This window comes from Oryctolagus cuniculus, chromosome 18 (genome assembly GCF_051225735.1).
Source record: "Oryctolagus cuniculus isolate XC-2025 breed Fujian yellow rabbit chromosome 18, ASM5122573v1, whole genome shotgun sequence".
NCBI classification, from domain to species: Eukaryota; Metazoa; Chordata; class Mammalia; order Lagomorpha; family Leporidae; genus Oryctolagus; species Oryctolagus cuniculus.
In genome coordinates this window covers 50,608,654-50,625,546 of record NC_142884.1, presented here as the reverse complement: position 1 = coordinate 50,625,546, position 16,893 = coordinate 50,608,654, and the positions used below count along the sequence as shown (strand labels likewise).

The 16,893-nt window shown below is 45.0% G+C and overlaps 1 protein-coding gene across 6 annotated transcripts in view; it reads right to left on the bottom strand.

Annotated features, from left to right (window-relative positions):
- NUP93 (nucleoporin 93) overlaps positions 1-16,893 on the bottom strand; it is a 122,226-nt gene that overhangs the window by 15,089 nt on the left and 90,244 nt on the right. For all 6 annotated transcript variants that reach the window (XM_089319750.1, XM_008257320.5, XM_089319752.1 and 3 more), the window contains 3 exons: positions 7,931-8,005; positions 5,004-5,093; positions 2,989-3,128 (listed from right to left, as the gene is read on the bottom strand). In XM_089319750.1, the coding sequence (XP_089175876.1) occupies positions 2,989-3,128; positions 5,004-5,093; positions 7,931-8,005 (305 nt within the window). The remainder of the gene's footprint in view (positions 1-2,988; positions 3,129-5,003; positions 5,094-7,930; positions 8,006-16,893) is intronic.

Genomic DNA, 16,893 nt, shown 5'->3' with positions numbered 1-16,893 from the left:
CAAACCTGCAAAATTAAAAGGATAGTTTAACCAATACTTATATATTCCTTTACTGAGCTTCAACTGTTAGTAACATTTATGTGCACGTCTCTCTTTCTATCCACACAAGAAATGTGCTTATACTTTTTCTGAATCATTTGAAGATATGTTCTAGAAAGCAGGGGCTAACTCATCTGTAAATTCTTTATCATGTAGCTCATAGGAACTAGGATGTTCTCTCTTTTTTTTTTTTTTTTTTTTTTGACAGGCAGAGTGGACAGTGAGAGAGAGAGACAGAGAGAAAGGTCTTCCTTTGCCGTTGGTTCACCCTCCAATGGCCGCCGCGGCCGGCGCGCTGCGGCCGGCGCACCGCACTGATCCGAAGGCAGGAGCCAGGAGCCAGGTGCTTTTCCTGGTCTCCCATGGGGTGCAGGGCCCAAGCACCTGGGCCATCCTCCACTGCACTCCCTGGCCACAGCAGAGGGCTGGCCTGGAAGAGGGGCAACCGGGACAGAATCCGGCGCCCCGACCGGGACTAGAACCCGGTGTGCCGGCGCTGCTAGGCGGAGGATTAGCCTAGTGAGCCGCGGCGCCGGCCCAGGATGTTCTCTTAAATAACTCCAAAATCACTGACATCAAGAAGTCTAACACTAAAACTGTCCTCTAAAATTTCTTAAAAAGGTCCTTTATAGTTTGTTATCTTTTAAAATCCAGGATCTAGTAAAGGAATTCACTACAATCATTTGGCACCCCTTTCATTTCCTTTAATGTAAGATAATTCTACCACTTTTTTTTGTCTTGCAAGATACTGATATCTTTTAAAATAACACACCCCTCTAACTGCACACACAGACCAGGCCAGTGCCGTGGCTCACTAGGCTAATCCTCCACCTGTGGCACTGGTTCTACTCCCGGCTGGGACGCCAGATTCTGTCCCGGTTGCTCCTCTTCCAGTCCAGCTCTCTGCTGTGGCCCAGGAAGGCAGTGGAGGATGGCCCAAGTCATTGGGCCCTGTACCCGCATGGGAGACCAGGAGGAAGCACCTGGCTCCTGGCTTCAGATCGGCATAGCACGCCAGCTGTAGCAGCCATTTGGGGGGTGAACCAAAGGAAGGAAGACCTTTCTCTCTGTCTCTCTCACTGTCTAACTCTGCCTGTAAAAAAAAAAAAAAAAAAATACAGACCAGGTGACAGGGAGAATGTCCCACAAGTAGGGTCATTTCCTCATGATCAGATTCAGGCTCCACTTTGTTGCTGATAGCCTTACACAGCTCATGCTGGTACTTCCCACTGAGACCCACAAAGAGAGGTGGCAAGTAAGCTGTTTCCTTCACGACTGGTAACACTAGATCTGATCCATTTGGTTAACAGCAGTTGTCTCTCATATTTCCCATTGTAATTTAGTATTATTCCTTTGTAAAGAATAAGTCATCTGCTGGGTAATTCTTGGGAAGTCATGTGAATATTCTGCTCTTTTCTTTAGCTTTTAGTTGGTTTTAGTTTCCACTGATGGTCTCTACCAACACAATTACTACACTGCTGGTTGTGAAATGATAATTTTCTCTTCATTTATTTGCAAGTATAGGTCTTAAAATCCTCTACAGAGTTCTTAAGTGCTTCCTATACAAGATAAAATGGACCAGGTTACAGATATCTAAATATGAAGACACTTCAAAAAAGTTCATGCAAAATGGAATTTAAAGTTTATCTGAGCTGGTGCTGTGTCACAGTAGGTTAATCATCTGCCTGCAGTGCTGGCATCCCATATGAGTGCTGGTTCATGTCCCAGCTGCTTTTTTTCTGATCCAGCTCTCTGCTAATGGTCTGGGAAAGTAGTGGAAGATGACCGAAGTGCTTGGGCCCCTGAACTTGCATGCGAGACCCAGAAGAATCTCCTGGCTCCTGATTGGCTCAGCTCTGGCCATTGGGGCTATTTTGGGGGTGAACCAGCATATGGAAGACTTTCTGTCTCTCCTTCTGTCTGTAACTCTACCTCTCAAATAAATAAAATCTTAAGAAAAAAAAAACTGCTTAAAATTTCAGACTTTCCTTAACAAAGGAGCAGAGGCTGAGTGTAATATGCCTAATGGTATTCATTTAATGTAGCTATTAAATAATTAATGTAGTATTTAGTATAAAAACCCATTCTTTGCTGTACTGAGTCTGAATTACTTCAGTTACATCCAAGGAAATCTATGACTTCCTAATGAAGTATTATTTTGCTGACAAAGGGCAACCACACTCCAAGACTACTGCTGGCAGGTGCAGAGGCTCCGTGGCAAAGGGCTATAATTTAGTAAGTATGTTCAACTTGGCCTTGTTTTCCAGTCAGCAGGAACAGCCTTGGCACCCTGTCTCTGAAACAGAGCCTGTTGCATACTCAACAGCCCCTGCTGGTTCATTCAGTGGTAGAAGTATCCAAAGGGAGGGGTGAATTGCACTGGCCTGTTCGCAAAGGTGATAATAGTTAGGGCACCAGGGCATAGTCATAAACCCCTCAGCGACTAACTCCAATTAGTGAGGAGGTAGCAAAGAAACCCAGCACAAATCACAGGCACTGGTAGCTGGGAAGGGCCCTGCCCCACGGGGATTAAATGAATAAAGCTACAAGGCAAGTAAGGTTAAGGTTTGAACGTCGTAGTATCGCTAAGAATAAAAAGAAAACTGCTGAGAGAAAACACAAGAGCCTAAGGTAATAGCTAAACTATATTAGGAAATAGAATTATGATCTAAGGTATTATGGCCTACTACTCATCATTGAGGGGCAGAAGGGCAAAGAGAAATCTAACAGTGCTCCAACTACCATGACTTAACATTTGTGATTCTATTATCATCACAGAAACATGTCCTGGGAACACGGTTCTGAAAACAGGATTGACTTGTAGCCATCTTCAGTCTTGCTTAAATTATCCTAGCTACAGTGCACATGGCCTGGGACTACTTAGGAAGTGAGGAACGCTAGACTTCAGGGGACTTGAAAGCCAGTCCCACTGTGCAATTGCTGCCTTACCTCTGCTCAAGGTATCGCAAGGCCTGCCTGACAAACTCCATGCGCACTTCCACACTGCTGCGGCTCTTCAGGGTGTCCGTGGCTGGTGCCAACAACACATCTGTCATTTGTTTTACCATGGTCCACATGTCAGAAATGCTCTGTGGATGAAGGAGACTGTGCGTGACAATACTGCAGGGCTGGAAAAATTATCTGGCTCTTTGTGGCACTCAGACTTCAAAGGCAGGCAGGGCCAGGAGGGTGTGAATCCAGTGTCTTCTGTTGAGACCCCCAGGCTCAAGCTCAGCATCAGTGTGCCTCTGCCAGCCAGCTGCCACAGTTCTGTCCACAGATGAGCCCCCCGGCCCCTCCTTTAAGCTGTTTTCAGATCAGTTACTACTCTAAATCTGACGTAACCACCTAGATAATTAAGATCACATAAAAGTAACAAGAACACTGAATCTCAATGGGTTATTCCTTAAGAGACAGCGAATACATTTGTAATTGCCCAAGGCTCTAGGAATTTAAACTCAAGTGCTGCACTTCAGTCTTTACAAGGTTATTTGAGTTTCCTAAGGCTCAAAAGAAGAGTTAAACCTAAATAATGCAGGTTTTGTCCTCCTGGAGCCTTCCCAGGGGCCACCGCTCTTACCCCATTTTGTGAGCACCACAGTCTCCCATTTCCCTTCCCACTCACCCCCTTCAGAAGATGCCTCTCAGGGAAGGAGCTGGTGTTCTTTCCGCTGTGCTGCTACCACACAGCTGGGACTCCCTTATCCTACCCCCACCTGCCCTGAATCCTCCTGGCTATAAATCTCTCCTTATGTTCCCTGACACCCTAGCAATATTCGAAAGTAAGGAAGGTCGCACAATTGGAGAGAAGTAGCTTTATCCTTTTTCCAAAGCAAAAGACAAAGGCCTGTTATCATGGTCTTTCTCAAAAATCGAAACTGTAGACTATCCAGCTACCTATCCCTTGGTGGTGGGATGACTAGTGAATTCTTCCTTTCTTCTTTAGATCTGTTGGTATTTCCTTATATCTTATGTAAAAAAATCACATCAAAATTAGATGCCATTTGAAAAAAACAAAGATCTGTGTGTATCAGTGTTTGCTTCCAGAATACCCTTCTCTTTTCCTCCCTCCTGGTTCCACACCAACCCACCCACCCATTCATCCACTGCTTTTGTCCTCACCACCCCCCACTTCTCAGGGCAGATACCTAGGGTTGAGCTGAGGAAAGAAAACAATTATCTGGGGAGGTGGGGGCCACAGAGAGGAATGCCAGCGAAGACTCCATCTGAGTCAAGTTCAAGGGGCTTGCAAGAATGAAACAAGCATCCTCTTTCCAATTCAGCTCTGTTAAAGAGATCACAGGTCTGTCTGAGGAGGGAAACAGGTGAGCAGGGAGCCAGAGCCTGAGAGGACTTCAAGTAAAAACACCCAGAGGGCCGGCGCCGCGGCTCACTAGGCTAATCCTCCGCCTAGCGGCGCCGGCACACCGGGTTCTAGTCCCGGTCGGGGTGCCAGATTCTGTCCCAGTTGCCCCTCTTCCAGGCCAGCCCTCTGCTGTGGCCAGGGAGTGCAGTGGAGGATGGCCCAGGTGCTTGGGCCCTGCACCCCATGGGAGACCAGGAAAAGCACCTGGCTCCTGGCTCCTGCCATCGGATCAGCGCGGTGCGCCGGCCGCGGCGGCCATTGGAGGGTGAACCAATGGCAAAGGAAGACCTTTCTCTCTGTCTCTCTCTCTCTCTCACTGTCCACTCTGCCTGTCAAAAAAAAAAAAAAAAAAAAAAAAAAAAAACACCCAGAGGACTGTGACCATTGATCCTGGCTAGGCCTTCTGCACCTACATTAAACAATCATCATCACCAAAACCACTCCACAATTACTGCAATGAAAACTCTGAAGAACAGTTAACATCTTATTCCACGGAATGGCAGATCCCCACAGGCACAGTTCAGCCCAGTCAGCAAGCTGCCAAAGCCCACCCCAACGCTGGGCTCCACAACCCCACTGGCTTAGCTGGGCGTGCTACCTTATCATCCAGCTCTGCGACCGAAGCACACAGGTCTACAAGGTTAGGCTGCAGATGGCCATTTACAATCTTCTCATTATAGATATAAATCTGAAATGATGAAAAGCAAAAAGTCAGTGGCACAATTTCTATTCCAAGTTTTTGCAAAACTCCCTGGAGCAGTTCTGAAGCCAGCAAACAGTCAGGAGAAGCTTCCACCAAGCTTCTGTGGGCAACACACCAGTGCTGACTGCTATCCCGGCCTTCCAGATCCCTGAAGAATGGGAGCAGAATGGTCTCAGGGAAGGGCTGCAACATGCAGTTCTGTGGTGCTGTGTCCCAGCAGCAAGGAACACAGAGAAAGATGGAAGATGGGACAAAGGAAAGGCTCTACCTGCTACTAAGAATAGCCGCTAAAATTCTGGCCAAAGAACTGAATGGCTCCAGGCCCAAAGCTCACAGACTGAAAGGGGAATGTCAGGTGGCATCCCCTGCTTCCCATGTGCCAGACCAGCAGTCGCTGCAGGGGCGGCATATCCATTTCTCACGGAAAGGGTCTCTGCTCTTTAGGTGGGATTTTCTGTTATTTTTCTTTTTACAATTTATTTGAAAGGCAGAGCTACACGGAGAGATGGAGAGACAGAGCTCTCCATTCACTGGTTTACTCCTCCAAATGGATACATTGGCCAGTGTTGAGGCAGGCTGAAGCCAAGAGTCTGGAACTCCACCTGGGTCTTCAACATCAGTGGCAGGGGCCCAATACTCAGGCCATTCTCTGCTGCTTTCCCAGGCACATTAGCAGGAAGATAAATCAGAAGTGGAGCAGCCAAGATTCCCACTAGTGCTCATCTGGGATGCCAGTGTCACAGGCAGTGGCTATATCTGCTGCTCTACAGCACCAGCAGAGGTAGAATTTTCTCAAGGAAAATGAATGGCATGATGTTATGGCATGGGAAAGCCACTGTTATTCTGGATTTTATTTTAGAAGAACTAAAATAACAATGTTTAAAAACTAGCAAGTTCTACTCCTGTGAAAGATTTTATTTTATACTTAAAGTTCCTGCTCTACCAAGGACTAAACAAGGCTGTGATATTAGGAAAGTCAACTTTAGTTCCCCCTACTTTAAATGAGAGACAACAATGTCCTTTGGCTTTCAGGGTTGTTATAAAGATCAAGTAACCGGGGCCAGCGCTGTGAAGCAGTGGGTTAAAGTGCCAGCCTGCAGCGCTGGCATCCCATATGGGCTCCAGTTTGAGTCACGGCTGCTCAACTTCTGATCCAGCTCTCTGCTATGGCCTGGGAAAGCAGTGGAAGACAGCCCAAATCCTTGGGTCCCTGCACCCCCATGGGAGACTCTAAAAAAGCTCCTGGCTCCTGGCTTTGGATCGGCTCAGCTCTGGCTGTTGCAGTCATCTGGGAGTGAACCAGCAGATGGAAGACCTCTCTCTCTCTCTGGCTCTACATTTCTCAAATAAATAAAATAAATCTTAAAAAAAAAAAATCAAGTAACGGTTTTAAATTGAGGGGATGTTTATTCATTCAACAAACTTTTATTGAGTCTTTCCTCTGCAAAGTACCACGTTCAATATGGGACAGAAAGATTTCCTCTCCACAGGACAACTATGGAAACAGCTGTCCTGTGATGTATGTACATTAACAAGTGCTATAAAATGTTAGCTTAATGAAGCTTAGTCTTTCATATACAGAAGACATGCCTGAACTCCAGGTGGTAGCTTTGGCAATGGAGGGAATTGGCCATAATGAGGGTAAAATGTAAAGGATGGGTATGTGCAGGGGGAGTAAAAGAGAGATCTAAAAATTGAGCATAATGAAATAGAGGCCAGTAGTCATATATGAGAGATCTGGGAGGAGGGGAGCTGGTCTATGTAAAGTGGATGGAACTAGCCTCAGCTGCCTAGAGGCTGAGCAGCAGTGGCACATTGAAGGAGAGAGACTTTTTTAAAAAACTTTTAGAAAATCTCTCTGATTGAGGGGTAAAAACAGGGATTTCTGACAATACGTAATCAGCCAACAGCATAATTCAGTTAACGCAGGGTTCCACTGGCTGATCAACAGCAGCTGAAAGCACAAGGTCTATTTCTCATGGTCCCTTGCTGCAGGTGGGAGAGTAGAAAGGGAAAAAGGGAGTACGGATACCATAAGTGGCACTGATATTTCCATCTCAGAGAATCATGGGAGCTGGTACTGGCTGAGCAGATGTCCCCTGGCTACCACTGGTACAAGATGACCTCAGGGTGATGGTTCAGCACAACTCTCTCAATTCAAGAAACAGGAATGGTTTCCCTTCTTGATACTGTGCATGTGGCAAATTACAGTGAAACACAGTCAGTTGGCACTGCTTTCCTCAAAGTCAATTCCAGGGATGCATACAGTGCTTACTGTCCTGTGGTTAGGTGCAGTCCAATAGAGGGCTTGGTTCCCACAAGGCATCTCATTGCACACCTATACTCCTGCATGGTCATGACCTACAGCCAGAAGCATGATCCTCACAACATCAGGAGCTTCTCTAAGACAATGATATTATTAAGCAGCATTGAGTATACTATGCTTTCCAAGGTAGAAAAACATTTAGAATACCGTCAGTCTACCAGGTAGATTCAGTTAAAACACAACTCCATTTGCTAGGCAATGCAGTTACTCAAGGCTTTATTGTAGCAACAGCTATTTGCCAAAACTGCAAAATGAGATGCCTTGGTCAGGGTAAAGGGCAGATTTCAATTCTTTCAGTCAAATCCAAGCCTTTCTATTACCCTATTTGATAGAATTCTCCAGTAGCCTAGATGGTAAAGTATTAACCAGTCATCTAAACAAAAACCCAACTAGTTTTCAGGGTTTGACTTTTACATGAGGCCTTTGTTCTTTTTCTCTCCCCTAGAGGCTCGCAGAGAATCTTCCAGGATTAAACCTTTTGTGAGAGCATGCTCACCTGCCGGGCATAGGCCATCTCGATGCTATCCAGAGAGCTTCGTCCAGGGGGTCCCACATCGCTGATGTAACTTGGCTGTAAATACATTCAGAATTGGTTAAAAATGGTAGTCATGAGAAGAAACAAAAATCACATAAACATATCCTCGTGTTTAACAGTTGTGAGAGGTCTGTTTCCTAGCTAAGACTTCAGAAAAATGACAATTTTAGGGGTTGCGATAAAATGCAACTCTGTTACACCATGAACGTATGAGAACAGAGCAAGAATGGGACTGGACTAACCAAAAAAATAAGAGAGAGCTGGATAAACCCTACAGAAATCTCAATAACTATTTCTCGAACCACATATCCTTCCAACATTTGGTTTCAATTCCAACCCCCTCCCATGTCTCTTTTCTCCCCATGTCTTCACACCAGCAACACCATCATTTTTATCAGTGGGCCACAGGTTTCCATCAATCATATCAAGCAGCTGACAGCAGAGAGTCTGTAGAACCATATCACCAGATGCAGACATTTCCATTCTAGAGTTCACACCAAGACAACTGCTGATTAATTTTCCATATCTGAAAATGTGAGGCCAGTCTATATGGGGTATTCATTCATTCAGTAAAAATCTGCTAAGCACCTGCATAGCTGTGTGTATGTCCATCCCCATAGGGATGAAAAGAAGCCAGTTGATAGAGTCTGTCCCCAAAAACCTTACCATCTATTAAAAAAAGTATAATGGGCCGGCACTGTGGCGTAGCAGGTAAAGCTGTCGGCTGCAGAGCCAGCATCCCATATGGGCGCGGGTTCGAGTCCCAGCTGCTCCACTTCCGATCCAGCTCTCTGCTATGGCCTGAGAAAGCAGTAGAAGATGGCCCAAGCCCTTGGGCCCCTGCATCCATGTGGGAGACCCAGAGGAAGCTCTTGGCTCCTGGCTTTGGATCGGCACAGCTCCGGCATTTGTGGCCAAATGGGGAGTGAACCAGCAGATGCAAGACCCCTCTCTCTCTGCCTCTCCTTCTCTCTCTGTGTAACTCTTTCAAAAATAAATAAATAAATCTTTTTTTTTTTTAAAGTATATTGGTCTCTGCTTTAGAAAGGCTCAACTTTAGCTCAGCTATTCCTTACTGTAAATAAATATGGATCAAATTTCTTCTACTGGCTTTACCCACTATGCCACAGCGCCAGCCCCAAGATTTATTTATTTATTTGAAAGACTTGAGAGAGAGAGGGAATCTTTCACCCACTGGTTCATTCTCTAGATGGTCACAATGAGCCAGGACTAGGCCAAGCCAAAGCTAGGAGCCAGGGGCTTTACCAAGGTCTCCCATGTGGGTGGCAGGGGCCCAAGCACTTGGGCCATCTCCTGCTGCTTTCTCCAGGCCATTAACATGTAGCTGGATCAGAAGTGGAGCAAATGGGACATGAATCTGGTAGCCACATGAGATGTTGGACGGGCCCCAACTTTATCTAATTTTAACAAAAAGAATCCAGGGGCCGGTGCTGTGGCATAGTGGGCTAAGTCTCCACCTACATTGCTGGCATCCCATATGGGCACAGGTTCTAGTCTTGGCTGCTCCTCTTCCCATCCAGCTCTCTGCTATGGCTTGGGAAAGCAGAAGACGGCCCAAGTCCTTGGGCCCCTAAAACCCACGTGGGACACCTGGAAGAGGCTCCTGGCTTTGGATGGGCCCAGCTTTGCCTGTTGCAGCCATTTGGGGAGTGAACCAGCAGATGGAAGACTTTTCTCTTTGTCTCTCCTTTTCTCTGTCTGTACCTCTACTTCTCAAATAAATAAATAAAATCTTAAAACAAAATCCAAAGCTCTATTCTCTAAAATCTAAAGCAGAACAGTTTAAAGTAGGCTTACTAGGAGTGGGCATCTTACCTAATGGTAAAGATGACAGTTAGGATGCCCATATCCCACAAGGCAGTGCCTGGGTTTTATTCCTAGCTCCAGCTCCCTGCTAACACAGGGAGGCAGTGACAACAGCTCAAATAACTGGGTTCCTGCTACCCAAGAGACAGGTTGTGTTAAGCTCCTGGCTTAAGCTCCCCAGCTGCTGAGGGCAAATGGGGAGTGAACTAGTGGATGGGAGTTCTCTCTCTCTCTCTCTCTCTCTCTCTCTCTGATAGACAAAAACTAAAATAAGTAAAGGAAGTAAGCTTCCTGGGAAATCAATGGAAGACAGCAAACTCCCATTACTAGGAAAGCTGGTAAGAGGAATAATACTAAAATTAGCATGCGCTTGAAGCAGGGTAGAAGAGAGACACAAGCGGCACAAAGAAGAGTTTTAAATCTCGGTTCTAGAGAATGTACGTGGGACTGTCAAGCACACCTGGGTTCCAGGAAGGCCATTTCACTCTTTGGCTTTGGGGTCTGGAGCAAAGCACATTCACCCAGAACCTAGGGTTGCCACCAATCAATGAAAGGGTCATCTTATACAACCTCAACAGGTCCCCCTCAGCTCTGATCTCCAGAGCTCACTGGCATTAAATGATCTTAAACACTTTACTTGATCTTGGTAGATGCTACTGGGTGGCCAACCCCATGATCATTCCCAATCCTCTTACTTCTACTCCCTGCCACCTTTCAGGTTGCCATATAGAGCTAAATATACCCAGTGGTAGCCTGGTAAATGTTTAATAATCAGCTCGTGGGGAAGGGAACTTGATGTTTAGCAATTGCTGATTTCTGTGGTATAAATACTCCAACCACGGCAGATCTCAACTAATCCAGGATTAAAATTTTCTGAAAGTTTCACAGAAGGCCCTTGTGAGCTGACCACTATACACTATTGACCTAGTCTCTACTACAGCTAGAAATGGCCACGTGCCCTAGTTCTACAAAGGAGATGAACACACAAGTCTTCTGGTACATTTGGGAACAACTTCTGCTTTTCCTGCTAAAGCCTGGCATGGCCTTTCTGTTTTCCCAGTTTTTTCTACCTTAGATACAAATGCAATGTCTAGAGCTACAGCTGCCTTCAATAGCTAAAGTAAGTGGAAGAATGCTAGGGACGGTGGTGCACAAAGCCAGGAAGGGAATGGGCCTCAGATGGCACTGTGGAACAACACTCCCCACACTTCAGACTGAGGAAAACAAACCACTATTCAAGTCACTGAAGCTCCAGTTTTCTGTTGCTCATAGCAGAAAGCATTCCTACTGAACAGAGAGCAGTGGTTAGAAATCCCTGCTTACCAGCTTTGTGCCTGTGAGAGAGAGAGACAGAGAGAAAAGTCTTCCTTTGCCGTTGGTTCACCCTCCAATGGCCACCACGGCCGGCGCACCGCGCTGATCTGATGGCAGGAGCCAGGTGCTTCTCCTGGTCTCCCATGGGGTGCAGGGCCCAAGCACTTGGGCCATCCTCCACTGCACTCCCTTGCCACAGCAGAGAGCTGGCCTGGAAGAGGGGCAACCGGGACAGAATCCGGCGCCCCGACCGGGACTAGAACCCGGTGTGCCGGCGCCGCAAGGTGGAGGATTAGCCTAGTGAGCCGCGGCGCCGGCCCAACTGCTTCTTTTAAATCTCAGTTTCTTTAGTGGTAAAATAGGGGGACTAATGGTACCCAACACACAGCTTTGAGATGATTAAATGGGGACAAAATAATGTTCACATCACAGTACAGTTTTGAGAAATAAGTAGACAGAGCTCAGCACAGTGCCAATAAATGCCAACTGTTATTACTTTACCAGCACAAAGTAAGCCACTGTAATGAATACAGAACAATCCTTTACAAAACAATGAATAGCTATGCACACTGCAGAAACAGGACCTAAAATATTTCACTTGGTGCAGCCTGGAAAATCTCATCTCATTTCCCCACGATGCACAAACACCCCCAGCACTTTCAGTGTTTTCTGTCACACTATGCTGAGGACTGTTCTGTAAGACAGCCACCTTTCTGGAACTCTGAAAGCTGCAGATCCCACGGTCTTTTTTAAAGAACACAGCACTGAGCCTGTTAATTCTGGCAACCTAGTTGGGGGGAATAAACTGGGAGACGAAAAGGAGACCAGTTCTAAGCACAACAGCAAAGACACAGCTGTTTGAGTTGAGTTAAATACACGCAAACAGCCTTGAGAAATATTTTCCAGTACTAAAAACCTTATTTTTTAAACCATCCATTTAAAAGTTGTTGGTTTCAGACTTCAAATTTCCATTTAAATTAATTTTGCCTAATGCTCTTGTTTTCAAAAGTGCCTCTCCTTCAGCTGCCCTTGGCCAAGCTGCTACTCGGCCACATGGAAAGTCAATTATCCCGGGCCAGGATGTGTGCATGCACATTCCTGAGCAGAAGATTGGCCAATGTTCAGCTGGAAGTCCACAGCCAGAGCTGCCTGAGGGCTAGGAAAGTGGGTGCCTGGATGCTATGTGGGAATAATGTTCCAAACACCTCTGACCTCTGCGTTTCTCTGCATTGAGGCTTGATTGAGCCACAGTGGGGACAAAAGGAGCAGGCAATCAGAAAGCAGAAAGGCCAGATGCTCCCAGGAATCTGAAGCTACTTAAAGACAGCCTCTGGGAGCAAAGACCGAGAAGGGGCTTCTCAGAGTAGAGGGTGTTCCCAAAACAGTCATTCTGGGACAGGCAGGATACGGCTAGAGTACAGCAGGAGGAAGCTGCAAACCTTCATTAAAGAGCCTACTATGTACAAAATGTATCCCGGGATACACAAAACTTCTGTGGAGGGCACATTTGAATTAAGGGGAAAGGACTGTAACCAACACTCCTAGCAAAATAAGTGCAGAGTAAAAAGAAAGTATCATACTACAGATGGAAGAAAGTATAAACTTCTAAGCAAAATGTTTTGACTTTATACAAGCAAACCAGAACTAAAGTGATTGATTTATAAGAGCTGGCTATATAATATGGATATGAAAGCCCTGTAAGTACCAAGAAAAAAATACCAACTGGAGACTAGAAGACCTGGGTTCTAATTTCAACCCAACTAGAGAATGCATGATCGTGGATAAAATGAGAACATTTGGACCCTTCAGGTGATAGAACATTTTTAGAATTACTAAAAAATGACATGGACCTACCTGTATTAACATAGAAAAAGTTACAAAACCAATAGAACAGCAGCAACAAAATATAGTGCTAAATTGCAGAAACTAACATATGAAAGGACATCCTTTAAAGCTGGTGAGATAGACACACATGCAAATGTGTACATATGAACCTGAGAGGGAACTGCAAAGATGTGCACCACTGACAGAGCTCACGTTTCAGGAAGGGGTAGCAGGCAGAGAAAAGTGGGCAGTGTTTCTCCAAGTGGGTGAATATAAAAACTGTGGGGAGCAACCCGGACTAGACTAAGTTACTGGAATTAAGACTTATTCTATGCATCTGCTCTCCCACAATATGGCGCTGGGAGAGGAGAAAACAGCTTCTACACAGCTGCCTCCAGTTCAGCCAATAAACTGTAGGACTTGCTCCTGATTGGAGGAGAGCAGCGTACTCGGTGTGTGGGCAGCCGAGTTGGGATTGGCAGAGGAGGACTATAAAGGAGGAGAGAGACGGCATGCACCGGGAATATCTAAGGGGAACATCTATCTGAAGGAACACCTGTGCAGCCCCCGAGAGAGCCGGCTGGCGGTGTGCCGCTCCCCTGCGGAAGTGGGGAAAGTGGCAGGGGGAACCGCCCTTCCACGGAGGTGGAAGGGTCGGTAGCCAACCCGGGAAGAACCAGCAGCAAACCCGGGGAGGGCCGAGCAGATGAAAGAACAACGCAGGGTCCTGTGTCGTTCCTTCACGAAGAGGGGGAGCGACAAAAACTCCATCAGAACAGTCCATAAGATCAGAAAGTCATCATACACGATACCTCACCACAATACAATGAAAGGCCTATTGAGCAACAGAGCACCTTTTATGTTTGAAATCCCAAAATGTGAGCAGGTCCAGCCCTAGGAAACTGCCAGGCAGTCACACAATGAAGCTTAGAATCATCTAGATTGGTGTTTTCAAATTCAAACTCTGTCGGTCTCTATTTTAGTATATTTCATTAAATCTAACAGACCCTCTCCTATAAGACATAATGGTATTTCATGTGCTGCTAGGAAAGAAAAAAATGCTGTCAAACTATGACACACTACTGGATTTAAGACATGCCCTGATTTGAGAGATATTAAAATGTAGGGAAGACATGGGACTGGGAATTGATGGAATATGGTATTCTCAGTCATCAAAATTAGAGACTACACTCAAAATACATTGTTCACATACCACAGTGTGCAGTGGTACCATTATAATTCACAATTATTAGGCTATATAGCTTAGTTTCTCTAGTGAGCCTGTGGCTCACCAAGCTGAGTCATTTTCCAGATGATACACTAAAAGGACTGCTCAATACAAACATAGCCACTAGGCTGCACTAAGGTTGGATAAATTTACCTAATGGCTAACACACATCAAGGATTCCTCAAACTGTCCAAACTCCCTGTGCGGTCACGCAGGCTGCACAGCACCTGGGCATTCTTTCTCACACTGACCACATACAAGAAAGGGGCATGGGTTTCACAGCCACCAGTTCCTTCCTTGTTTCAAAGCGCATCATCTTTATTCAGGCAGTAACTTGAAAAGTTATTAGCAGTCTTTTAATTCCAACCTTACTTTACAAGTTAAACCTCTTTCTTCAATAATATCCTAAGGAAATTAATTTCCCAAATTGGCTTTATATTACTGAAGTATCATTTCCTTTATTAAAACTTGCCTGAAACAGATATTACCAGTGTCTTCTTGCTTTTCCGTTATTAGAAGGCTTCTGGGGGGGGAAATTAGCCTTTTTGCTTTAAAAATAAATAAATAAACCTATTCTTAAAACTAAGGTGCACAGGAAAGAATACTGTAAATATCAAATCATATTTCCTTAATTATTTCTCCCATTTATGACTGAGGTTTTTTTTTTTTTTAATTTTTTATATATATTTTTTGAAGGGCAGAGAAAGTGAAAGTTCCCTTCCACTGGTTCATTCCCCAAAGGCCCTCAATGGTTGGTACTGAGCCCAGCTGAAACAGGGCTGGGAACTCAATCCAAGTCTTCCACATGGGTTGCAAGAACCCAACTACTTGAGCCATCACTGCTGCTTCTTAGGGTCTGAATTAGAAGGAAACTAGAGTCAGGAATTGGAGCCAAGTATCAAACACAGGTATTCTGACTGGGGATGTGGGATCTGAAACACAAGGCTACACCTGAAATATATACAAATATACATTTATATAACATATATTTATTAAATATAAAAAATATGAATATATAAAATACTATAAATCAAGGAAAACACTTAAAAGAGATAGATCCATGTTAAAGTGGTTAAATACAACTTAGTAATATGGAGGAAACTTCAGAAGGTCACTGAAAATGAAATTAAAATTTATTTTGGTACAAAATTTTTGAGATCCATGTAGATCTTTTTTTTTTTTTTCTTTTTTTTTTTTACAGGCAGAGTGGACAGTGAGAGAGACAGAGAGAAAGGTCTTCCTTTGCCATTGGTTCACCCTCCAATGGCCACCACGGCCGGCGCACCGCGCTGATCCAATGGCAGGAGCCAGGTGCTTCTCCTGGTCTCCCATGGGGTGCAGGGCCCAAGTACCTGGGCCATCCTCCACTGCACTCCCTGGCCACAGCAGAGAGCTGGCCTGGAAGAGGGGCAACCAGGACAGAATCCGGCGCCCCGACCGGGACTAGAACCCGGTGTGCCGGCGCCGCAAGGTGGAGGATTAGCCTAGTGAGCCGCGGCGCCGGACTTTTCTTTTCTTTCATGTAGATCTTTTTCATAACATGCATCTTGGAAGCCTGCTTGTTGCAGCGATACATGATTTCATCAACACATGACATTTTATAACTAGGAGACCTGGGCTCAAGACCCAAAGCCTGCTGAATTCCCAAACCTACTTTTGCCCTACACACTGTGTGGGCCGCTAGAAAAGAAGGTGGACAAAAAGCTTGCCAGTGGAGATAATCTCACCCTGCCGAAATTTAGAATAAAATTATAGGGTAAACACCTACAGAAGCATATACAGAAAAACACAGCCACTAGAGTGGTTAAATTAAAGACAGAAAACACCAGGTGTGGCAATGGAATTACCACATAATGCTAATTGGAGGGTATACTGATACACCAATTTGGAAAACTGTTTGGCAGTATCTACTAAAGTAGCTTACTCCCTGACCCAGCAATTCCCTCGTAGATATATCCAACAGAGATGCAAACATGGTCGCCAAGACACATACAAGAATGCTCACAATAATACTACCTATAAAAGCCAAGAAATGAACACTACCCGTGTGTCCATCAACACTAGAAGGGATAAACCACTCGCAGTAATACTGTTCAACCATGAAAATGAACGGCTAACAACTACATGCAACAATACACAGAACGTTATGTTAAAGAAGCCAGGAACAAAAGTACATACTGTATGATTGTACTTACATAAAATTAGATTAAAGCAAAATTAATCTGTGATGTCAGAAGTCAAGACCGTGACTCCATCTTTGTTGGTTGTGGATAGTGGCCAGGAACTGGCATGAGGGACTACTGGAGTGCTGGTAATGTTCTGTTTCTTTGTCTAGGTGTGTTCTCCACATGCTTATTCATTATATTCACTATTTGTGCATTTTTGGGTATACAGGTTATACTAAGGGAAAGAAAGCCCAAAACAAAGACAACAAAACCCACAAGGTTCCAGGAAATGGCAATTCTGGGGTAAAGGCCTGCAGAGACCTGTCTGCTTTACTTCCCAGATTTTACAGCAAAGCTTCCATTCCACCAGGTGTCACAATAGAGACTAACAAAAGCATTGGCAATTCCCTTCCGACAGGACTGAAGGTCAAGCAAGAAGAGTCTACTAAATAAGTCTATTTTTAAGAGAAGAACAATCAAGACAGAATATCTCATTAGTAATTTATAATTACTTCCAAATCCCAACACAGAACACAACCTATTAACACCATTTTAAAAAATGAAGT